The sequence below is a fragment of the Eschrichtius robustus genome, chromosome 11, assembly GCF_028021215.1.
Source record: "Eschrichtius robustus isolate mEscRob2 chromosome 11, mEscRob2.pri, whole genome shotgun sequence".
NCBI classification, from domain to species: Eukaryota; Metazoa; Chordata; class Mammalia; order Artiodactyla; family Eschrichtiidae; genus Eschrichtius; species Eschrichtius robustus.
Window position 1 is genome coordinate 67,660,872 of NC_090834.1, and position 26,523 is coordinate 67,687,394.

At 36.9% G+C, this 26,523-nt stretch overlaps 1 protein-coding gene across 6 annotated transcripts in view; it reads right to left on the bottom strand.

Moving 5' to 3' along the window:
- The window catches only part of SBF2 (SET binding factor 2), a 469,986-nt gene that overhangs the window by 61,272 nt on the left and 382,191 nt on the right, over positions 1 to 26,523 (bottom strand). For all 6 annotated transcript variants that reach the window (XM_068556612.1, XM_068556611.1, XM_068556610.1 and 3 more), the window contains 9 exons: positions 19,045 to 19,215; positions 16,071 to 16,333; positions 14,269 to 14,441; positions 13,362 to 13,435; positions 11,682 to 11,877; positions 8,425 to 8,552; positions 6,860 to 7,035; positions 4,243 to 4,388; positions 2,024 to 2,222 (listed from right to left, as the gene is read on the bottom strand). In XM_068556612.1, coding sequence (XP_068412713.1) covers positions 2,024 to 2,222; positions 4,243 to 4,388; positions 6,860 to 7,035; positions 8,425 to 8,552; positions 11,682 to 11,877; positions 13,362 to 13,435; positions 14,269 to 14,441; positions 16,071 to 16,333; positions 19,045 to 19,215 — 1,526 coding nt within the window. The remainder of the gene's footprint in view (positions 1 to 2,023; positions 2,223 to 4,242; positions 4,389 to 6,859; positions 7,036 to 8,424; positions 8,553 to 11,681; positions 11,878 to 13,361; positions 13,436 to 14,268; positions 14,442 to 16,070; positions 16,334 to 19,044; positions 19,216 to 26,523) is intronic.

A 26,523-nucleotide genomic window follows, 5' to 3' on the forward strand; every position in this document is an offset into this window, starting at 1 on the left:
TGGTGATAGTGGGCATTCTTTTCCTGATCTCAGAGTACAAATTTTCAATAGTTTACCCTTAAGTAATTTTTGCTGTAGGATTTTTTTTAGACACTTACGAGATTAAGGAGCTTCCCCTGTATTTCCAATTTGCTTAGGGTTCTTTTGTAAAAATTCATAAATATATATTACACTTTACAAAATGCTTTTCTGTATACAATGAACTTAAAACACTTCGTAATTCTTTTAATGTGGTGAACTACGCCGATTAATTTTCAATTGTCAAGCCAGTTCTGTATTCTTGTAATAAACTACACTTGTTCATAATAAATTCTGCATGAAATGAAACTTTTGTCATTATGAACCATGCTTTTTTATTGCTAGTAAAGTTTTACTTTAAAAATCTACTTTAATATTTATATAGTGACAATAGGTTTTTTTAAAGGTAGTTTTGCATGTTCACTTTGCATGTTTGTAGTTTTCTGTTCACGTTCAACCTTTTTGTAATCTTGTACATTAGATAAAGCCCTTAAAAGCAGCATAAAGCTTAAAAAAATTCTGATTATCTTTTTCTTTTAATTGGAGCATTTATCAATTTATAAGTAACATAATTACTGATATATTTGAATTTAAATTTACCATCTTACTCTTTGCTTTCTATTTGTCCCATCTGTTCCATGCTTCCTTTTCTCTCCTTTCTTGCCTTCTTTTGGATTATTTTTTATTATTCCATTTCCTTCCTTCTACTAGCTTGAGGGATTTATGTTATTTAATATCACCATAAGTTCTTTATAATAAGTGTTCTAATAAGTGGTCTATTAAGATTTTGTTTTGTTTCTGACAGATTGAAATGATAAATAATGTCTGTTTTCTCACTGTCAGGTATGATTTTGATAGCAAGCTTCTCAAATAGTAGGACATCACACCTTACACCTTCGCTTACACTTATATACAAAGAGAATTTAGTTAGAACGATAGAGTATCAGGAAAATTACTGCATACTCAACAAAATCACAGCCTTTCAGTACCTAATGCAAAAATTTTATTTGTCACAAATCTCACACTATATTCCCAATTTGTTTCTCAAGTTTCACATTGGTATTTGTACATTTAAATTGTCATTTAAAATGAGATATCTATAGTTCTTTGAGAACAGTAGGGTTGAAACTAATAGTAACATTAAGACAACTTTCTAAAATATGTACAAGGCTTACAACTTACAAAGTACTTTCACAGCATTATTGTATTTAATCAAACCAGGAATTTGTAAATGCAAAGAATAGAATTTACCTGGAAATGAAAATGATTAAACTTGTGGATGGTAGAAATGTAGTTTTAAAAGATATAAAGCATGGAATAGGGCTTAACAGATATATAAAACGGCACTAGACAAAAGAACAGAAAAAAGAAAATGTGTTCATTTACATTCTTTAAGTAATATCTCTTGAAAAAATTCTAATTAGACAGCATAAGGAAACCCTACCTACACTTGGGTTAGCAAATTACAGCCTGTGGGCCCAAACTGGCCTCGCCCATTTATTTATGTACCGTCTATGGCTGCTTCAGTGGCAGAGTTGAGTAGTTGCAATGAGAGAACATATACCCTGCAAAACTGAAAATATGTACTATTTGGCCCTTTAAAGAAAAAGTTTGCAGACCCCTGACCTATAGCAGATTTTCATCTCTCCTCTCTGCCTGGGCAAACTCTCTTCTTACTCAAGCTATCTCAGACATGTTAGAAGAGAGGCAAATGGGAAGAGAAAGACAAATATGGGAAATTCATAAAGCGGACAAAAACTTTTACCATTCACTTTCTGATCTAAAATAGGCACTGTTCAGTGATATAACTGTACTTCTAAGAATGTCAGTGAGACGCTTGCACATGCTGCATAAAAAGTGTCCCTTAAACGCACAAACCCCTGGACACCTTGCTCCTGTTTTCTAGCATCTCTCTTTCTCTCTGTGCTATGGATGCAAATAGCCCATTCAAGACTCACATGGAAGGAAGGAAAGGTCTCTTTTTGGACGCCACCAACAGACTTACCTCCGGCAGAGTGAATACATCCTGTTGGAGGCAGTGATTCGAAAGTACTCTGGTTTTGAGCGAGAAGAGCTGCTACTTATGGTTCCCAAACCTAAACGCTGATAGTCTCTGAAACAAGCTTTTTCCACTAACTGTTCCATTGTAGATTTCTCCGAAGCCTTCAGGGTGGTACTTGTGGGGAGTTCACTATCATCTGAAACTGTGATGGCAGAAACAGGTTTTGAAGAAATGATATAGCTCAAAGTAGAGGATTAAAAACTTCCTTCTGAAGAGGATGCTTAACCAAGAGAGGTTTATATTAGGGCTAGAGGTGCTATGTATACCAAAATTAAATCATGTAACTTCTCTGAGGAATCATTATGCTTAAACATAAATTAAAACTGTAACAGTCAGGAAATAAAATATCAGGAACTCAACTAACTCAAAATGTCAGGGAAATTAACTCAAAAGTTCTAAAAACAATATAATTTTGAATTCATTACCCATATTTTTCTGTTTCAGTCAGGCTTGCTTATTAATGTCCACTTGGAGTGATTTCTGTTTAGGACTCTATAGAATAAACACTCATACTTTGTGAGAGACTAACCTGTCAGTAAAACTGATCTCTAACATGATCACTACACAAACTCATCATTCCAGGTTTCAGTTAACTTCAAAGAGCATACATTTTTATTAGAAATTTTTAGATTAAGCAGAAGTTCACTAGTGGGAAATGACCTTTCTTAGGTATGAAGGAGTTGTATTTGGTGGAAGTTATATTTTGTCAGAGGATGTGGTATATATGGGAAACTCCCTCACAATTTTGCAATCGCAGGTTACAGAGTCCTTTAAGATTTTAGATGTTGGAAGAATTTACCCAATAACGAAGTATTTTAGGGAGGATTTTAAAAAAAACAACATTCCTAATTGGTACTGCATGTTCTAACTAAAAAAAAAAAAAAAAAAAAAAATTTCCATGTTAAAAACTATCTTTACTTACTTCCCTGTTTATTTTTAAAGTGAGAGAAGTCAAATTAAGCTTTCAAAGTTTTTGGAAATGTACTCAAAGTTCTAAAGTCAAAGGGAATGATATGGCTCTCTTCCATTAAAAGGAAAAAAAAAAACCCCAGCTTATCTCTATAAATATAAGACTTTGTGCTTTAGTTTGTGAACTTCACAATGCAAATATATCATTAGGTATCAGTTTTATTTGTGTTGGCCTCTTATCTTCAGAGGAGCAAAGAGCATTGTATAATTTGGTATTTTGGTGGAATAACTAACATAAATAAGTTTTTGTTCTGTGAAACCATAAAATCTTCGAATTAGAAGTCAATAGTGATGGGTAGCAGTAGTTTTTGTATGGCTTTCCATGTGACTGTGAGAAGCCAGGGTTCCAATAAATGGTCTTTTCACTGCCCCCCGAGGCAAGCCCGTAGATACACATACTGAAATGGAGACCTTTAGCCAGTGATCTCTCTAAAGATGAGGTTTCTTTCTTTAAAATGTTCTTGTTGTTATTAGTAGGAGTAAAAGTAGCAGTGGTATAATCACTGATTGAGTCTAAGAGCCTGAGAAAGAAAAGGGTACAATGGCATCCCCTCTACTAGATCAGATTCTCTCTAGTGTTAATTCCATAAGCATACTTGACACTAGGTTAAGGAACAGAAAACTTTTGCTGCTAGTTTTCTGCCTTTATTTTCCTGACTGAGAGTTATCTCAGCTTCCCAGATTCTGCTCTTTTAAATATTTAGCAGGCACTTTTTTCTTATCATCTAAGAATGCCTTCATCTTAGGCCTCCCATTTTGATTAAGAGCACCCACACTGTTCTTACCAAAACCTCAAATCTTCAACTTTGAATATTTAATGCCCTTATTTCCTTATTCTTATTCCATAACAATAAGGTATGGGGGACTACTTTATACCTAAATTTTCTATGCAGTGGGGTTTCTTTCTTTCTCCCTTTAATGAGACCCACATAACAGTGGCCAATCAGCTCTATGGATTTGGTAGAGGAGGAATATAACTTAACAAAATCTTATCTGAACAATGGAATATTGGGAAAATAAAAAAATTTTTTTTCCAGTTCTGAGAAGCTGGTAAGTGCCTCCCATCTTATTAGATAGATCTAGGTTTTTGTGAGTCAGGTTTAAGTGCAACTATGTCTTAGTCTCTTGTTCTTACTCATGTAAGAAGAAAGATATAAAGTTCATACATGAAGGAAAAACAAGTTCTCACATACCAGATATGTCATCCTCTTCATTCCATCCAGGACGGTTCACTCTCTCTTCCACAATTGTCCCTGTCCTCCTCTTCAATAAATACTGCCGCCCAATTGTCATTTTCCCTGCCCTTTTGGCACCTTTCACAATTGTTTTTGAGAAGGTGCTACAAGTCATAAAACCAAAGAGAATGTCAATTTAATATGAAGATGCCACTTATATTTTTTGATACCTACGTTGCTCAACTTGTTTCTTCTCTATTCCCACAGCCACTAGCATTGTCCAGACCTTCATTAAGCCTCTCTTTCTTTACATCACTTTTTATATGTCAGCAGACTAATTTCCCATAAAACACTGCTGTCATCAGGACACTGTTTTAGGCAAAAAGTGCAAGAACCTAGAGTGGGACACAAACTACTTATCATTCCCCATCTAAACTCCTCAGTTTGAGCTTTTTGGTCAAGCATGCCCCTAACCCACTCTGGTTATCCACGCCACTGCCCCCACCAGTTCCCACAGACTATGCTTGCGGAAGTCCTCCTGCATGGAAAGCCAGCCTGCCTCCTTCTCTGCTGATTTAAACTCTCTACTAACTCATAAGCTTTTCTTTGAGATCTTGACAATTATAACTGGCAACACCTTTACTTATTTCTTAAGTGTTTTAAATGTGTATGTGTGGTGTCCTGCCTTCTGACACTAGAAGCCTTCTGAGATATAGAAAAGAGTAAAATCATTCCCCTGTTTGAGAGGAGAAAAAATAAGAAACCAGAAATTTGAGTATCCTTTTGAGAATCAGCTTTAATTAAAGAGAAACTAGGATTTAAGTCATTTGGACCTAAAAGTACTTTATTTATTTAAATGGTTTACTTTTTCTTGCTGATAGAAATTCTGGGTATAGATATCTACAATCCAAAGAATTAAATAAAGAACCTATTTCCTGAATAATCATATTGAGATGAAGGTTTCAAGTAAGATTGTTTTTGATTATGTTCTTCTTTATTGCAAAGAACAGAACTCTTTCTGTGTTTTCTTGTCATTAGATGAAAGGTGGTTAAGGATTCTTTTATTGTCAAATAGTTTTACCAGACCTTGTCTTTAGTGATCTGAAGTGTAAATCTGAGGGTTATGAGCATGTTTTACATAGTTGTTAGAAATCACAGAATACTGATATTTCCTAAATTAAGCCTATTGTGAATCACTTCAGGTGTAACTTAAACTCAATGGGATTTTTGAATTTTTTCCAGCTAGAGCTATATCTTTTGTTTTATATATGCAAGACAATTCTAAGATATTTTAAAATTTAAAATTGCTATATCTCTGTTGTAGCTTGACAGAATCAGCTTGATTTTATAGACATATATAACCAACCCCACCCCGACAGTTTCTAAACATAAAACACCATACAAAGCTTTGTTTCTTCCATAAAGGGCTGAGATAATGAATATCATAGGCTCCCCTTTGACCCCACAGTGCTAAGATAAGATGCTTGGCTCACCACTGTAATTGCCTAGAAAGCTGTTCATACTTCTTCAGCATCTCATATCTGGCTATGCGTGGTCTCCTTTGCTTACCAGGTAACAACGGTACAAGTGGCTAGCTATGCAGTTTAGAAATGACATACTGTTTGCAACTTCAAATCACCTATAATCCCCAATCTACCCCACTTTCAGGCAAAAGGAAGGCCTTTTCTCCAAAGTCTGCAGAGTACTCCCTAATATGTAATTTGTACTAGCAGATGCCCAAATTCCAGGTGTTTGATGATGAATGGACTGAAATGTTAAGCCTTATATTTTATCACTAACTGAAGAGAATTTTAAAGCAATTGTTATTTTGTAATAACTGAAATTTAAAAGTTTCAACATGAATTCCTCAACATTTTCATCAGAAAATAAGGATTTCTACTAAAGAAGTATGACAAGTAAATGCAATGCCTGATCCTGGATTGGATCCTGTACCAGACAGAAAAAAAAAGTAGCTGTAAAGGCTCATAAGCAAAATTTGAATATGGAATCTGGGTTAGATAAAAGTTTCATGCCAATTAAATTTCCTGGTTGTGATTACTGTACTGTGGTTATATAAGATAATGTCTTTGTTCTTAGGAAATGTATATTGATGTATTTAAGGATAAAGGGGCATTTTATATGTAACTCAAATGGTTTAGAAAAAATATATATATGAGAGAGAAAATGATAAAGAAAATGGAATAAAACAAACAACTGGTGAATCTGGGTAAAGGGTATACGGGAATCCTTTGTACTATGTTGTAACTTTTCTATAAATTTGAAATTATATCTAAATAAAAAGTTACAAAAAAAGAAAAAGAAAAAATAAACATTCTCATCTCTCGACCAGAGCAAAACTGTCTACTAGGCCTGGATATTAATGAAAACTGAAGTTAGAAAGCGATCAGTACAGGAAGAAGGGAAAACAGAATTTCACATTCTAAAAATGCATCATGAGCAATGGACATGATAGTTACATATATTGATGCTGCTGTTCTGTAACTCCTGAGCTTGGTTCAATGGGTGTGACAAAACAGCAAACAAAAAAAACAGTCACATATTGACCCAAAAGATAGGTCACTTCGCCCGACAGTCAACTATGGGAGGGCTGAAATGAAGAAACCTGTCTTCTTACCGAAAGGAAGTGTTCTTTTCCTTCTGCTTGGGTAAAATTATTTGTGGGGTAGTTTGTCCAGCAGCAAAAGCAAAGGTGGTAAAAATGGACTGAGGATAACGAAACTTCATCAGCTGTTTCTTAAAGATCTCTACCACTTCTGGACTCACTTCTGCATCAAATGCTACTTTAATCAACTAGGGACAAAAGAAATTAAACATATCAGAAACATTAAGGATTTCCAGATAGCTTCCCCCCAAATTACTGAAATAACAAAAAAATAATAATACTAAATGGCAAGAGTTTCAAAGTTGAAGGGACCTTGGATATCATGCAATAAAATTTAAAAATTTCAAAAATAAAAAAGGCTCAGAAAGGTTTACTTGTTATAGATGGTTAGTTAGCAAGGAAAATCGTGTATCTTGAAGTTGAGTTTCTTTAAGACTATCTTTTCTCAATTTCTTTTCATTTCTTTCTTTTTTTTTTTTTTTTGGTTGAGCTGCACGACTTGTGGGATCTTAGTTTCCTGACCAGGGAATGAACCCAGGCCCTCGGCAGTGAAAGCACGGAGTCCTAACCACTGGACTGCCAGGGAATTCAAGACTATCTTTTCTATGATGGGATAGGGAAATTAACTTATAGTGGCTGGAGCAGGAAACATGTCCTTCTCATTTATTAACTGTTGGTTCTAGATAGGGAATTTGACCTAAGGAGGTCTCTTCCTACCCAGAGATACTATAAATCTAGGAAGAAAAAATTCAGTTTGACTAGAATCCTAGCCAGTAGACCCTTGCAGCATTCTAGTTTAGAGTCCTTTGGCAGTTGGAATAGTGAAGAAATCTCTAGGAGGTCAGTGCTCTCAGGTGACCAGTGAAGGTCTGGGCCTAGAGATCAGCAGACTTACATTTCACACAATTAGCATATGGAGGTACTAGGGAGGGCTTCTTGCCTGGAAGGAACGAGGCAAGAACTGGAACCCCTGCAAATCTGAGAAGTCAGAGACAAGGCAGGAAGAGTGAGAAGAGCACAATGTTGCAGACCGAGAATTATAAAATAAGGAAAACTAAGAAAAGATCACTCTTCCAAGTGTCTGCTTTGCATCAATAATTTCACAAGTTCTGATACGTTCAGAGCTCCCTGAAAAAACCTTTGCTTCATCAGGGGTTACTTAGTTAGAACCTTAGACTTAGCTATAATTCTCAGAGCTCTACCTCTTCCACAGAAGAGCCACAGGGCACTTCCTTCTGAAACAGATCCCAAGAGATGCTTTCTGTCTAAAGGCTTTATCAAACACAAACTGAGGTATGACTTGGCACAGAATAAGAGTCAACTGTGTGTGTCTGAATTTCTAAGATCACTGAATATCGACAGATAATCTGTTATTAGGCTGAGTTGACCGCAGGGCTCAGGAAACGGAGGATTAAATCCAATACCATTCAAGAGTTGACTCAATCAAAGATTACCCTCTCAGACCCTCTGATTCTCCTCATCCTCTAACTCCTGACCATATGATCAAAAGAAAGTGGCCATGACATCATTTGTAGAAAACTTTTAAACAGCAGATGAATGGCTCCCTTTCTTAATACCTGAAAAGATGCTGATGTGATCTGCAATCCTTCTTGCATGTTCTGTTGTAGCTGGTTCTGCATTGCGATCTTCTTCTCCTTGGTGATGGAGGCAATGGGAAAACTTCGCACAACTGTCTGCTCACCAACTATAGGAAGACAGGGTACAGACTAAGCAACAGCACCTTTCAGCTCATTCCTTTTTTTAAAATAAATCTATTTATTTATTTTTGGCTGCATTGGGTCTTCATTGCTGCATGCGGGCTTCTCATTGTGGTGGCTTCTTGTTGCGGAGCACAGGCTCTAGGCGCGCGGGCTTCAGTAGTTGTGGTGTGTGGGCTCAGTAGTTGTGGCTCGTGGGCTCTAGAGCTCAGGCTCAGTAGTTGTGGCTCACGGGCTTAGTTGCTCCGCGGCATGTGGGATCTTCCCAGACCAGGGCTCGAACCCGTGTCCCCTGCATTGGCAGGCGGATTCTTAACCACTGCGCCACCAGGGAAGCCCGAACCGCTCATTTCTAGAGTCTCTGCTGCTCATTTCACCAGCCTCTGCCGGAGAAACGTGTCTGGAGAGGACAATGTCCAGGAATGCAGTGAGAGAAAGTGCCACGACTCTAGAATCGCATTCATTAATTTTGTTGCACGGCAATTCATTCCTGAGAAACAATCCTTTCCCGGAGTGAAGGAACTGTCCCAGCCTGACAGTCTTCATTCTAGTTCCCCAGCCTATTATGTGCCACACAAGATCATCTGGTTTAAGGTATCTTATAGGAAGGGTAGGTTTTATACAGAAGAAAAGAAGTATCTTCAAATACTGAAAAGACATTTATCATATTTAATGTAATAATAAAGCAAAAGAGAAAAGATTGTTAAAGTTTGTTTTTGTATAAAGGTGCTATACTATGTATATGTGCCTTCAGAAGATATATGATTGGGCTTAGGCCCAAGATTTTCAGGAGTTTAAATATTAAAGCAAGAAAGGGAAAATACAAATAATTATTTATCAACTACCTGAGGGTATGAAGATGAGCATCTAGAAAAGAAGTAGCACACATGAAGCTTCCCTTGGAGAGCTCACAGTTCCCCATGGGGGAGGAAAGTCACATGCAGAATACAGAATACAACAACATGCAATTAGCTCCTAGGTTTGAGGGAACATGGCTTTAAATATTTCAGAAGAGGAGAAGACTTCTGCATGCTAGATGGCTAGAGACTGATTGCTGGAAGAAGTGAGAGAGAAGGTGAGTATTGAAGAGAATGTAGGTTTGGATCTGCAGAGGGGAAAAGGGTGGGCATTTCAGGCAGCGGTACAAGTAACAGAAAGGAGTAGCAATGGGCAAGGCCCCTCAGCTAGTAAGCCAAAGGGGGTGAGATTTGAACTAGGTTTATCTGACTTAAGAGCCCATATATTAAGTAATCTACTTATTATTATCAGAATTCCTCAGTCCCTGAACTTCTAAATTCCTAACCTGGAAAATTCTTATATTAGACTCATACCCAGAGACTAAACAAAATCAAGACATACACAGGATTTAAGTTCTAAGATGTATTAAATGACTTATGCTTATATAACACATGTCAAATGATCAGATTTCTATGTGGCATTAAAGGAGAAATTTTAAAATTTAAATTAACTTAAAAAGAGAAATAAAATAAAAGAGGCAAATACAAAACTTTTCTCTGATGAAAATAATTTTCCTAAAATGTGAAATTAATCCAAAAATTGTCAGGAAAAAACAAGAGACCAATACAAGCTTTCACACTAAATATGGCTTTGATTTCTTTAAAAGACATAAATTAGAGCAATTTAAATGACCAAGTATCTCATATATTTATATGCCCAAAATATATGTTTATGGCCACTGAGTTCACAAAGGTTTTAGTACAAAAAAATGCTTTAAGTACTAGATATTTAGTTTTAAAAATATACTTGCTTACAAATACAAATGTAATTTATTTACAGTAACATGACAGGAGAGGATTGAGAAATTTTGCTCTCTTTTTCACTCTTTTTCAAAAGAGCACAACTATTCCTGCTGATTCATTTTCTTTATTGAATTTTACGAGCTTTTTGCTTTTCATGTGGTAAGCAATCTTTATGACCAATAAACCATCTTGATGCTATCTAAGCAAGGGATTATACAACTGTGAGATTTTGAAGATAATACAGTTTACACATCTGAATTCCACTGTCTAACAAAGTGCACAACACATAGTACACACTCATCAAATGCTATTGAATAAATAATTTCAGATGAGGAAAGAATTCTAGTGACCATTTATCCCAATGTTTCTCAATCCTCAGTATGTAACAAAAATACACAGATGCCTGGGTCCTCCCCCTCCTAGAATCCTATTACAGATTCTAATTCAATTGTTTGAGAGTTAGGCCCAGAAAAAAAAAAAACTTTTTTTAAAGCTTCCCAGATAATTCATATACGCAGTCAAGGCTGAGAGCAACTGCATTATCACCAAGCAAGTCCAATTCCCTAATTTTATAAAAGGGGAAATTGAAACTCAGAGAGGTTAGGGGACTCACTTAAGCTATCAAGATTGGTCAACAGTGATCTAAACCTGAGCTTCTTGATTTGGAGTCCAATATTTTTACCCAAAACCTTATATGCTTTTCCTATCAACCAGAATAGTTTATGTAGAGACTAGTTTATATAGAGACTTAAAAAAGATAATTCGGACTTGATATGGTATGCTATTCCTTTCTAATACAGAAGATTGTAGAGCGTAGTAGAAAATAGAAGTTGAGGGAGTTTACTGAATAGAAGAGAGGTCTGCTAAGAGAGGAATGGGGTTAGTTGAAATGGAATGAGAGAAGTGGGGTTAGTTAGTTAGTGCTGTACAGCCCTGCAATACTTAGCACACCCTTCCACAAAAGGGATCATGAGTCTGGAAAACCTCAGCCTTACAGTTTACTGCAGGACTCAGAAGGTGGGGCAAATCAGCAGAGGATGTTAGTAGCTGGATACTATGAATATCCCTAAGTCACAAAATGCTGCCTCGTGAAATTATTATAGTTTCAGTGGATGAACCGTGGTTTGCTCTCTAGAAGATACCTTTGGTTCTTCAAATAAGAATCTATGATCCAAATTATCATTAGCTTTGACAGACAAAAGTTCTAAAAAAAAGCTGTGTGGCAAAAAGGCTTACTCTGAATCTGAACTGACCCGCAAATCACTGCACACAGATGGAATCAAAGCCTCATGTAGCACATAATCAAAGCCTCATGTAGCACATAACCCTGTTCTGATGGCATTATATGAGCCATACCTAGCTGATCATGGGGAGTCCCTCTGAACAGAATTCTGTATGTGGTGAGGAACAAGGCTCCTTCTGCTGGCAGGAGCTGAGGGCCTCCAAGAAGGCCTCCAGTGGCTTCTTCTCTTCCATCAGGATCCAGCAGGACTCGAAGACCTTCACAAACAATTTCTTCTCCTGGCAGTAGAGCAGGTCTAAGAATCTTGGGCTAGCAACAGAGACAGTTAATTTAAACACAACTCTAGTGGGATTTCCAACCCTTAGGCCAAGGTTATCTTTGCAGTTACAGATCTAAAAAATTTGAGCCAGACTTCCCAAGTAGCCAAAATGAGTAAACAGATTTGGGAAGAGGCAGAAATGATGTTTCTATATCCAAATGTAAAAAGATTCTTCTCAGCATTGCTTATTCACAGTAAAATCATTGGAAATTACTAAACTTTTTGAGATACCTATTCAATGGAACATTTTGCAACCATTAAAAAGAATGACATGGATCTATATATGTAAACATAGAAAGATGCCAGAATACATTGCTAAGTAAAAAAAGAGCTGCCAACCAGTGTGTATATTATGATCCCCTTTTAGAATATGAACCAAACTGTTAAAGGTGGTGCTATCATGGTTAAGGGTAGAGGTCAGGGTGAGGAGGACCATGGGGGACTTTCATTTTGTACAATGTGTGCTTCTCTAATGTTTCAATTTTATACAAAAGCATTGTTACTTTGAAAATTGAAAAAACAAATATTTTTAAAAAATGGATGCATCTTTAAAGAGCCTTTCTTAGCCTTTTATAAAGATTAACACAAAAAATGGTCAAGCTATGACCATTTATACATCTTGGGAAGTAAGGAACCACATGATACACTCCCCTGAAGTGTTCAGTGCTAGACAAAAAAATCCATCTCTCCTGAAGACCTAATATGCTTATGATTTTTTTTTACTGAGCAATAAAAACTGTATAAATCAGCACTATTCTTTTTGTTGGCTCTAGGAAGCTCAGAGCTAAATGTAAAGCCAGAGCTAAATGTAAAGCCATAATGATCACTGTGTGTCACATTTCTGATAGAATTATCTCTCCTTTCCATCTGGCTTCTGATTTCTCCTTTGAATTTATTTTTAGTAGTTCTGTTATATAGGTAAGAGGGTCTTGAACCCTAGTCCCACAGACTGGTGCCAGACTAACTGCAAAATAATCATCTGGGAGGCTTGTTAAAGTACAGATTCCCAGGCCAAGTCCCAGGGTACTCCTATTCAGGAGGCTGGGTTGGGATTCAGGCCTCTCAATTTTTAATAGACTTCCCAGATGTTTGCGATGTATGCTTGTAATGCATACAGATTCAGGAAACTGGTGATTTTATGGTAATTGCCTTAAGTCATTTTTTGGGGGAAATAGGCAGGGTATAAAATCGTGGCTTGGGCTTGGAAGTTAGAATGTTCATAATTTATGCCTTGCCTATAAAAGTAGACTCAACAAGAGGTTATTATTGCTCCTTTGTTGATCCACTATTCTGTTTCAGTATCTTTTTTTATGAGGATCTACATGTAAACTCCTCTCAAAGTTTAATGTATCATTAAAACTAGAGCTGGTCTCTGTAGAAGGTTAGGAGAAGGTACTTTCTGGGGCACAACTGTCTACTGTTGCTATTTTTAAGAAATTTTATACTCTGAAAGCATGTAGTCTGGAATAATTACCTTCTGTATAGGTGGAAGTCTTCTACTCTCTCGATGCACTGCTTCTAGGGTTTCAACGTGCATAGCTACAATTCCTGGGATGAATCAGAGTATTCAAAATGAAAGAGTACCAAACAAGCAGAATTAAAACAAATTCTGGATATTTTAGAATTAAAAACTTATCATAGTTTGGTGGTTCCTCAAAAAGTTAAACACAGAATTACCATATGACTCAGTAATTCCATTCCGAGGTATATACCCAAAAGAACTGAAAATAAGACTCAGATACTTGTACATGAATATTCATAGTGGCACTGTTCACGACAGCCAGAAGGTCAAAACAATCCAAGTGTCCATCAACAGATGAATGGATAAATAAAATGTGGTATAACCATACAATTAGAGTATTATTCAGTCATAAAAGGAAATGAAGTTACAATACCTGCTACAACTGGATAAACCTTGAAAACATGCTCAATGAAATAAACCAGACACAAAAGGACAAGTATTATATGATTTCACTTATATGCAGTATCTAGAACAGGCAAATTCATAGAGATAGAAAGTAGATTAGAGGTAACCGGGGCTAGAGGGTGGAGAATGGGGAGCTGTTGCTTAATGGGTACAGAGTGTCTGTTTGGGGTGATGAAAAAGTTTTGGTAATAGACAGGTGGTGACAGTTGTACAACACTGTGAATATAATTAATGCCACTGAATTTTACACTTAAAAAAGTTTAAAACGGCAAATTTTATGATATATTTTACTATAATTTAAAACTATTGAAAAAAACTAATCGAAACAAAAATAAATAGCATGGCTAAACTGCATGGAAGCCAAGTATTATGCTGGAGAAAATAGACCCATAAGAATAATTCTTATTCAGTTATCTCTAATATTCTGGTTCTTTAATATCTGCAAAGTAATTACCTGGTATCATGCAATGCAGGCTCTTGATGTGATCCTGAGTAACTCCACTCTCTGTACAAACTTTGTCAATAAATCGGGTAATAAAACGCACAACAGAATTGGCAATGTCATTATTCTCTGAATCTTCAAACCCACTTTCTGTATCATAGCTCTCAGCTACACTTCCTGCAATACTAAGAAAGTCCAGGAAAGAAATCATGGTCAGTAAAACAAATGACTACTATATCACAGTGATCTTCCATAGCAATTTAAACTTGCTCAAAGGGATGTATACTCAAGTAGAAACCTCACTTAACTCCATGGCTTCTCTATAAGTGATGGTGGTGAAACATGATGTTCTGTTTGCCTACATTTGGAAGCTATTGTCAGGCATTGTTCTTTGGATCCAGATTTGTTTTTGTAAGGAATACCTTCTGTCATTTTTCTAAGAGGAACTCACGAACCACAGAAAATAAAACAAAAAGAGACTTTAAATTTTATCTGATACTTGAACCTTCTAAAAAAACTTGTCCTTCCAAATTAATTGCCACATGGAGCCAGACAAAGTAATATGGCTATCTTTGGCCTTTGGCAACCGGGCGACATGTCCCTGGTAGGCAAAGTAAAAGAACTTTTTTCAGCAAGTAGCGTATTTTTCCAAATGGAAGAACAAAATTGTCCTATGAACCCTTCTCTTGCCAATATTTTTCTTTCTGTCAGTGAATCACAACCATTTTGGTCACTTTGAAGCCATCATTTGTCTGTAGGTGATAAAAATCATGTAAAAGAAAGGAATAAATTTGAAATGGAGCAGATGTGAAAGTGTAATACCTGCCCGTGCTGCTTTTTTTTTTTTTTAAATTCAATAAATACTCGTGCCTCCTATGACTTCTTTTAGACTGATAGTCATGGAAAAGACTCACTGTCAATTCTAAACTACTCACTTCTCTTTCTTCCAAATCCAACCACATTAGCTGAATCAGTGTTAGAAGTAAAGCAAACCAGTGAATTTGGCCATCACACCATCCCAAAGCATTAACGAACTTAGGCGCCTTAGCCACTCACTATGTAAATCAGATTGTAGAAAATGTCATGAAAGCAAAAAAAGGTATGAGCAAGTGATGGATGTGTTACTTAAGACAGGGAAGTCAGGAAGGACTCTCTGGGTGGGTGACATTAGAGCAGAGAACTAAATGAAGTGAGGGGGTGATTCTTATGCCTATTTCAGGAAGAGTATTCCAGATTGCAGGAACAAGAAGTACAAAGGCCCTGAGGCAGTATCATGCCTCGAATGTTGAACAGGGATACCAGTTTCGTTGATAGAAGAGTGATAGGAAATAAGGTCTGAGCAATAGCCAGGGGCCAGATCCTGTTAGGCCTTATGGTTTTATTCTCAGTGGTATGGGAAGTAGTAGGGTTAAGAGCAAGGAATGGTTGAGGACATGATTATAGGCAAATGCAATGGATAAACTGAGGAAAAGGAGGGCCAAGAAACAAGTAATCACTTTGACAAGAAGGAGTTCATTAGTAATTTTCCAGAGTGCTTTCTGTAAATTGCTGTGGTGGAAAGTAACTGAAGGGCTGGATCAGTAGTGGTTGAGACATTTGAAAAATCAGAGGTCATAAAAGAGAAGAGAGTATGGGAGGTGATTAACAATAGTTGGATGTATGAAAGTCTTTTAATAGAGAAAAGCTGAGCAAGTCTGAAGATGAGGAAAATGGTTAATTTTTGAAATATGTATAGCAATATTTACCCGAAATATTTCATATTCTGTGCTAAGCCAAGAAGAATAGGAGGGTCTCTGTGTGTCCACATTTGGTACCTGTTTGTGACAATGCTGTTGCTCCCACTTTCCCAGTCTCCTGGTGCTGACGTTCTTAGGAGCTTGTTTTTACTTGTATCTAGTGGAACTAGCAGATTGACCATGAGGTTTGCAAAGTGAATGGCCTGACTGAAGACAGTACTTTCCTCACGTTGCACCAGCTCCTGCTGAGCTGATTTGCTCAGAGTAGGCCAAAGGCGTAGCTGCTCGGCTGCCAGGTCCATTGCTGTCTTCTCCTGATATTGGTCATCAGGCAGTTTATCCTAAAAACCAAAGCAAAAATATCCAAATCTGGGACTTCCCTGGTGGTGCAGTGGTTGAGAGTCCGTCTGCCAATGCAGGGGACACGGGTTCGATCCCTGGTCCGGGAGGATCTCACATGTTGCAGAGCAACTGAGCCCGTGTGCCACAACTACTGAGTCTCTGCTCTGGAGCCCATGAGCCACAACTACTGAGCCCGCATGCTGCAACTACTGAAGCCCATGCTCCCTAGAGCCTGTGTTCCACAACTGCTGAGCCCACGTGCTGCAACTACTGAAGTCCTCGCACCTAGAGCCCGTGCTCCGCAACAAAAGAAGCCACCGCAAATGAGAAGCCTGTGCGCTGCAACGAGAGTGGCCCCCGCTCGCCGCAACTAGAGAAAGCCTGTCTGCAGCAACGAAGACCCAACGTAGCCAAAATTAAAAAATAATAATAAAAATTAAAAAAAATCCAAATCTATCACTTCACATGAGCTTCAAAAAACATGGAAGATGTTCTAATAATTCATCTATCAAATACCTATGTCAGTAAAAATGAAAATATATAAACAAAATGTAACAACAACAACATGAAACCTAGTCTTTTTTTCTGAGCTCCAACAGGCCTTGAATGGAACCACATGACAAACCCAAGGAAGCAGCAGCAAAACAAAGATGAACACGCTTCTCATTGCTAACATTTCACTGCATTGATTTATCTCTATGGCTCTATCCCCTTCAAGTTGCCAGTTATAACAAATTGTTGACCTGAAGTACCTATTAATGCTCAGGTCAAATGTGCCAGTAGTATTTTCTAATACTCTGCTATGTTTCTTTCCTTCTGCTCTTTGGAGAAGAAGATAGAATGACCAAAGTCACAAAAAAATAGAGCTAGGTTTCTTTGTAAATATGGGAATCAAACATTATCACCACATGGGTATATAGGTGTCCATGGGATTTTTAAGAGGGGTTTCCTATAGGCTGAAGAGTTAAACAACAGCAGTAACCCACATCTGCACAGCACTTTACAGCTTATGAAGAGCTGGTATATCTATAGTCTCACTCATACCTAAACTGGGGCTCAGAGACAGACTTTTATAGAATAGAGGACACAGAAGCAGTGACATGTATTTGCTCTATGAACGTTTTTGAGATATACCAATGTTAGCACCACATCTTCTTTAAAAATTATCAGAAGCACCCCACCAGGCCAATTATTTCTAGAATATGATTTCGAGCTAATACTCTTTGGATCTGCTACAAGTTACCCCTTTTCCAAGTGCATCTGGTGTTTTGAAAGAAAAATCAGAGTTTTAAATTAAGAGAAAACAATTAAAGCTAACTGTACAACAATAATTTGAAATATCAGATAGATGTCATATAGTGCTATTTGTTATTAAAGTTTCTGTTCTTATCATACTCAATAATAGATCAATAATATGTTTAAAATTACTTGAGGTCATAGAAATATGTGAATACTAGGTAGTTTCAGTTAGTTATCGAGGTTCATTTATCTCACATAATATAAGGCAAATTTAAAATGGAGGAAAGGATCAGCAGCAATGTATTAGCCCAGCAAATAGGATTAAAAATTACTCTTCAGGGGCTTCCCTGGTGGCGCAGTAGTTGAGAATCTGCCTGCCAATGCAGGGGACACGGGTTCGAGCCCTGGTCTGGGAAGATCCCACAGGCCGCGGAGCAACTGGGCCCGTGAGCCACAACTACTGAGCCTGCGCGTCTGGAGCCTGTGCTCCGCAACGGGAGAGGCCGCGATGGTGAGAGGCCCGCACACCGCGATGAAGAGTGGCCCCCGCTTGCCGCAACTAGAGAAAGCCCTCGCATAGAAACGAAGACCCAACACAGCCATAAATAAATAAATAAATAAAATTAAAAAAAAATTACTCTTCAATTATACTTCAATAAAAAAATAAATTAAAAAAACTAAACAAAAAAAAACTACTCTTCAAGTGAATCAACAGTGATAATCAGCCCTTAGTGCTGCTTTAAGTTCAATTAATGAGGACAGTAATTTCTAACAGTTATTATTTAGTATGTGCCAGGAACTCTTCAATGTCCTTTACTTGTATTAGACATTAAAATCTTACAATAATCTTATCTATTGATTTTACCAATGTAGAAATAAGGCACAGAAAGGTAAAGTGAATTGCCCAAGACCAGACAGCTAGTGTATGACATTTCAAAATTTCAGAAAAATTTAAACTGCTCTTTCAAATTAAAACCAATTTTCTTTATTTTAAACTATTTTCTTGATAGTTTCCTTAAATTTATTTTATGGTGATAAAAATATATGGAAACATATAGAATACTCCTAAAAGAAGACCTAGATTTATTGCTGGCATACTTTTGAGCATTTATTTTAGAGTCAACTGACTTTAATTTGACATTTCTTCAAGAAGTTAATTGCATAAAGACATCTGCCTAGGTATTTTAGGTTTATTCTTTCTGTTCAACTTCCTATAATTGTTTCCAGGGAATTCTTATTTATTAAAATACAATAAAACAATTCTAGTGCTACAGAACTGTAGTAAGAAGTTATTATGGAAAAAAATGTCAGAAATCAACAGGAGAAAGATGCTCACCAGAGGGCTTCCTAAAGTAAACCCCAAATACACTGATAGGAAGTGGCTAGATTTCCTTTGGCCCTGGGAATACCTGAGTAAGCTTTCCTTGAAGCCAGGACCCCAGCCCCACACAAGTACCTTTCTTTATCTTACCTTTTGCTTCAGATGTGGGGCATGATTGTCTTCCTTGGCTGAGAGATACAGGGATCGAACCTGTTCCTGCACCGCATTGTAAAAGGTTGTCTCCCAAAATTGCTGATTCGTCCAAATGGGGTGGTCCTGTACACAGGTGTAAGCAAACTGGCTGACTCCAGGGGCCAGTTTCTGTGAGAACACACAATATACATCACCATGGGGCTGACAGAGTCATGACAGTTCAGAAGGTTACAGGGGCCACAGATAATCATGAATGTGATAAAAGAATTAATCTAAACAATATCTTATGGCAGTACAAGCTTAGCAATCAGCAACTTACATATTTTTAACTGGCAACTTGGGGCTTGCTATCAAATCCTTCAGGGTCTCTGTCACTTTATCTATTAAAATGGATATTTTAGCAACAGCTAAAAATCAAAGGAATTATATGAATTAGAGAATATATGAAAAGTACCTAAACACTGTACTGTGTGCATACAGCAAGCACTGTAGAGTTGGTAGCTCTTATTACAATTAGGACATATAATAAAATTCATGACAACCTAAATATAAAACTCCAGATAATTCAAAATTTCTTCTACTTGGTAGTAGAGTACATTTTGGTGGGGTTAGGGGGACACTAATTGAAATGCGAGTGAGCCTACAGCTTCGCCTTGCACACAGAATGAGGGCATATCATGAATTTGGGACTCAAGAGGAATTGCACCCTCCCTCCTGCTCACTCCAGCCATTTACCTCCCTACCGAGGCTGCTGTCTGGCTCACATAATCCATAGATGACTGTCCCGGGCTTCTGGGGCATTTTCTGGTAACCAAGTCTGGGCGTGGGAAGGTAATCTCAAACCAAACCTTCCTTTCCAGAACTTCCTGCTGGGCTTCTAAGTAAGAGTAAACCCTACTCTGTGATTAACAGAGGGAAAGAAAACTAACTCTGCAGTCACTTGAGGATCTTCATAAATATTTATGCATCTCATTTATACTAAAAATCTCGTAAGATGCACATTATTATTGCCAATTTAAAGAAGAAAAAACAGAAATTCAAGGTTTAAGTGATTGCCCAAGGCCGTAGAGCAATTACATAAGTGGTGGAACTAGGTTTCAAGCACAAAGTTTGTTTCCAAAGTCCCTGCTCTTTTTACTATAGCAAATTATCTTGCAAAGAAACTGAAAGCGAATCATAAATAAATTAAGTACTGTTTAGCACAACTATCTGTTTTTTTCCTTTACTTTAGGATTTTGTTTCCCCAAGTAATATTCTGCCTTGAAACTTCTGATATGATTTTAATTAATGCTGCGTTTTAAATTTTACAGACAACTTACAATTGCCAAACTTCAGTAAATGATTTGAGTCACCTTTCCATAGCTGTTGCTTTCACCTCTAAAAGTTAAAGATGTTTCAAAAAATTTTAAATCCATTATTTCTCAGCAAATACCTGATAATACTTTCAATAGACAGATAATTTTTCTTCCGTTTTATTCTTTAGAATTGAGTTAATTTGTTTTCTATCAGTAGAGCTAAAGTTTTTGATAATGTAAGTTTTATTTTGAAGTAATTTAATAAGCGAATTCTCTTCTAAAATGTTGGACACTGAAGATCACTATTAAGGTTATATACATAACAGTTATGTAGCAAAAAGTTGGTTCATTTCTTAGGGATGCATAACAAATGTATAAGGTTCCTGGTAAAAATTATATGCTCAGTACATGCTAATTTCCTTCTTGGTTCAGAACAGACTAAACCTACAACTGGAATAGGCACCATGTATACCATGAAATTTAGTACTTATATAGTTGGAAGTGGCGTGGCTGTGATTTTGCCTAGTAGAGTCTGTGTACTTCTGCATCCCATATGTAAGTCCCTTTCAAGATAGGCCTATGCACTGCTGTTGGGATGATCGTCCATAACTCTTTTAGGGGCTATAAGCTGGAACTGACCATGAAGCAAGTATCAGGAGATCCCCAAGGGGAAGCTGTGCAAAGACTGCTCATTTAAGACACAGCTACTCTCTACCTATGGGAATCAAGGACAAAATGCGTGTGGTTCTGTGAGCCACAGATACTGTGAGTCACATACTCCTTCTATACTCTGCTTGAGGACACTTGGGATGTGGGTTGAACTTTTTTTTTTTTTTTGCCCCAACCACTCTAAGAAATAACAATGACCTCAGTGGCAGTGCACAGGCCTATTGTGAAAGAGAGTTTAAAGACATAAAATTTAAACACGGTAAAAGCATAATTCTCAACTGCCTTTCCCTTGAGTATAGTTAGAGGCAGCACCATTTCTTACAATGTAACAACAGACTCTAATATTTTGGAGTTCTGAAATTATATTAATATAGATGAGCTCAGAAAAACTGAGCTCTTAACAAATCCTTATCAGTTTCTCACATGTAGTCCTTTTAGGATCATCAACAAAACAGAAAGTTATAATTAACTATAAATCTCTTATTACAACTTGACAGAGCGCTGTAGGAATCTGAGAGTCTAATGAAGCCCTGCCTTCCTCTTTCAGCAGTTTTCTCACTGATGCTGCATATTCACTTTCCTTGGCACATACCAGTTATTATCTACCTGTTTATTCACAAACTACAAGTGAATATGTAAAAACTTCCCTAAATCTTTTGAACAAAAGTGGACTGAATGTGTTCCAAGGCAGAAAAATGGTGTAACAGTGACAGTGGCCCAAAGGGTCAGAACCCACAGCTTGTTTACTAGGTGAGAACGACAGCAAGGTGAAGGGATTATAGGATAAGCACTTTTTGGTGGCAAGTCAGTCACAAATGGTGATGGCATCTGATACATGCATAAGAAATCATTAATTCCCCAATACTTTAAATATTATTATTTTTCCAAAGATGCAATGTGCTTCCTTTCTTTGTGGTTTCCTGCTATGTCTTCTCAAGTGCAAGCAAGGGGCACTGAGTTCCTTGCTGTTCAGATGGGCAGAGCCACTGCACTGGTGGGTAGGTGTGTTCTTAGGGCCAGCAGAGGGCAGTAGCACCTTATTCTGCCTAGATTCCATCCATATAAGGCTTTTTTTAATAAGAATTGCAAAAATGGAGCCATGCATTCTGACTGGGCTAGAAAGTTGGGTGGAAGGTGAATACTGCATGCCCTCACTGTACATTTGAGAGACCCCATAAAGAAAATGGATTTGCCCAAGGTCACACAGCAAGATGGGTAGAAGAATAGGGAAAAGAGACAAGGTTTTCCATTATTCTATGTCATTTCTGTAAGATACAAAAACTAAGATATTTCACAAAACAAAACTATAATTATCTAGAGAAAGATGCAATGATATTGCTTAGCGGTTCAGATTCATTATGTCCTATGATAGTGTTAATAGTAGTTTTAGTAAACAAAGAAAATAAGCACCTGTAGATAAAACTATCTCATGATTCTGATCACTTTTTTGGTTTGGAAAAAAAGACTCTCCCAAGATGGTTTCTCGAATTGGCCCATATGCCAGCTTTATGACCTTTTATTTTGTACACAGATGAGACTCAATCCACACTGAAGGTTTGAGGGTGGTGGTGATACTGTTGTCAAATGGCATCTTTTTTTCCTCTTCAATTTTGGCAATAATATTTACTTTACATTTCATAATAACTCTTATGATTTTATCCTAAATAAACAAGTGATATTTTGCCATGCAATTTTATGAGATGTTTAAGAATGCGTTGACTTCCTTATCTAGAAAAAATAGCTCTGAAGGTACTAGATTAAGCAATGCCATTCATTTGCCACAAAGCATTCAAAGGAAACCCAGCATGGGACAAGATATGGAGAATAAACTTCACGGGGCTCATTAACCAGCAGGCCAGATTCAAATCCAAATAAATGGATACAAGTCATCTCAGAGACGAGTTGGTCAAGGGAAGGTTAAGATATCAGTATGAGAGGACTGTCTAAGGACTGTCTGGCTAGATACGTTTGCTCTCCAGGCCCAAGGCTTCATTTAGGGAGTTCAGAGGGAAGCCAGATTTCAGGAGAAAAAGCTCCTGGGAGGAGTGATTCCATAAATATGTCATGTTCTTAAAAAGAATAATTAGAATACAAAGATTCACTGTTTAAATTGCTGGGTATTTCCTATCCAGTTCTGGACACTGGAATACAAGTGTACCCTACTGCACAGTTCAGGGATGGTGCCAGCCAGCCCTTTTATGATTCTACACTGGCCTGTGAAGTCCACATATTAAGTCACTTTAAGAATTAACTTCTGAGTGTTTTCTGATGAACTCTGGTGAAATGCTTAGTCTTGAGAGACAAACAAAAGGAAGACAGGAATGGGAAAAACGTGTATTCAAAACCTATATTTATCAACTCTTAACCACATCTTAAACATATTTGCTTTGTGCATTTTTTTTAAACAAAGGACATACAACATTATAGATCTGGTTGACGCCTACTGTGTAGCTCTGTTGATCCCATTTCTCTCCTATCCTAGAGGCAACAATGATCCTGAATTAGGTATTTTTCATTCCTATTTATGTTTTTATACCTGTTTATATCCATAAAGAATATACAGGATTATATTGCATTTTATTCCTTATTAATGATTTTCAAAGTATACATCTTATATTTCATTGATTTATGTAATATTTAATTAAACTATATAATTAATTGGGACAAAACACCTGGCTCTTTGTAAACAAACAACTCAGAAGGGACAGAAAGAGAGTGGCCTACAACAATGAATACTGTGTTCATTAGTCAGTGGGGTTTACAGAAAGGTGAGTAATCCAATTAGTTAAACGGAGGTAATGTGAGAATCTACCATAGTTTTTCCTGTTCTACTACCTGATACTGAAGAGTGCAAGTAAACGCAAATGCGTAATAGTCTAAACCTCTCCTGGGCTGCTTAGAAGATCCAGGCACAAAATTTCTACACAAGAAGTATATTCATTCACAAGCATTGCCCAGTATTCATTTGATGTGCCGGTGTCAGTAGCTGGAATGACAGGGTTGAAGTCCTTAAACCACATATCCTTCTAATGATTCTCTGTATGAAGCTGCTTAGTAAATATTGAGAGAAGAGAGGATGAATCAATTTCTTTCCTTTGTGGCCCAGAATTTAGTAGAAATCAAATACTAGCTTGTTGTCAAGTCCTTTGCCTGGGTCTCATATTCCTAAAAACACAAAACAGGATCTAAATCCCTGCCCCTTTTTGGTAGGTTTTTAAACTTTATATAAATGGTACCATATTGTGTTTTATTCTGCCACTTGGCTTTTCACGTATTATGTTGCTAGACTTATTAAGGTAATAATAATAATAATTATTATTATTATAACTAACTTGTACTGATCTCTCACTATATATATTTGTCTACTTACTTAGTATTTATAGCAATCTTATGATCCACTGAGATAAGTACTATTATTACCCTTGTTTTAAAGGGGAAGAAACTGAGGCACAGAGAAGTTAAGTAATTTGTCCAAGAGAATATTGCCAGGAAATGGTGGAACCAGAGCTGGGATTCAAACCCAGGTAGTTTAGCTAAGAATTTAATTTCTTAATCACAATTTAACTATTGTGTGAAATTCCACTGTATGAATATATAGCATTTCCTTGTTCCTGTTAATGGATATTTGTATTGTTTCTACCTTTTAGCTATTATAAACAATGGTTCATGTCAACTGTCAACTTCGATTATTAGTTTCAGTACTATTTAATAGTTGTTCCTGGAACTACTTGAGAGGAGCCTAAGAAATATTCCCATTGTTATCTGTACCAATAAACATTTTTGGGTTATTGTACATTGGTTATTTTTCTAATGAGAAATTATTTCACACAGACTTTTTACAAATCTACTATTTGAAAAAATTAACAATTCTTTAATATAAAATATCTAGTCAGTGTTTAAATTTTTAATATATCTTATAAATGTTAAAAAGTTTTTCTTTGTTTTTTTCCTTGTTTTTTATTTTTATTCTTTTTTACAATCAGTTTGTTTGACTCAGGAAGGACCCAAATAAGGTCCATATATTACATTAGTTTATATATCTCTGAGGTTGGTTTTAATCTACACATTTCTCTACCTGTCTGTCTGCCTCTCTTTTTTTCCCACCACTTGCAATCTATTTTTTGAAGAAACTGGATTATTTGTCCAACAGAACTTCCATCCGTCTGGTGGTTGCTGACTGCATCCCAATGGTCTCATGTGACATATTCTTTTGTCCTCTGCATTTCCTGCAAATTGGTAGTTGGATCTAGAAGCATGATCAGATTCAGGCTTGATTGTTTGGCAAGAATATTTCATGGAGATACTATTGTAAGAGGCAAATCTGGTTGTCTTTCTTTCTGTAATATTAAAGGCCATTGATGGCCAATGCCTAGATTCATTAATCATTAGGAGCAATAAAATACTAATATTTTCATTCTACCATTACTTCCTCACTTATTAGCTAGACTATTTCTATAAAGAAAAACTTCCCCTCATCAACTGTTTGGAGACCCAAACATATAGTGTATATTAGAAAGCAGGATAAAAACGATTTTACCCCTTCATTTATCAGTTTTAAAAACAATGACTTGGGGACTTCCCTGGTGGTGCAGTGGTTAAGAATACACCTGCCAATGCAGGGGACACGGGTTCGAGCCCTGGTCTGGGAAGATCTCACATGCCACAGAGCAACTAAGCCCGTGTGCCACAACTCCTGAGCCTGTGTTCTAGAGCCCGTGAGTCACAACTACTGAGCCCACATGCTGCAACTACTGAGGCCACGTGCTGCAACTACTGAAGCCTATGCACCTAGAGCCCGTGCTCTGCAACAAGAGAAGCCACCGCAATGAGAAGCCCACGCACCGCAATGAAGAGTAGCCCCCGCTCGCCACAACTAGAGAAAGCCCATGCACAGCAACAAAGACCCAATGCAGCCAAAAATAAATTTAAAAAATTAACAAAAAAACACCAAAAATAAAAAAAAGACTTGTTTTTCCAGCATCTATTACAGATGAACAATTACTTTTTTTTTTTTAAATTCATATTTTTACAAACTCACAGATTTTTAAACATATTTGATTTAACTATTCTTAAACCTGTTTAGAAACAAGCCAAAAAAAATCTATCCATAAGTGTTTACTGGAAACTGTGGACTGATGAACCTAATGATGTTGTTTATAACAGCACTGTAAACCGGGAGGATAAAGGACCTGATTGGGAGAATATAATCAGCAAAAAGACTAGTAGATACATAACAAGGTATTTTCTCTGAGGTGTAACTGCAAAAGGAGCAATAGAATAAAGGCATCAGTGAGTCCTGGCACAGGAAATGGAGGAATTTGGTGAGTCATAGTTCTTACTAGGTGTACTTGCAAATGGCCCAAAAGCTCAACAAAAATGTTTATTATAGCATTATCTTTAATAGCTATACCCTCTCCAAAGTTAGCAATTTTAATGTCTAACTATAGAGATGAAAGGTTAGACAAATGATGGTATATTATTAACACAAAAGAATATTATGCTACCATTAAAG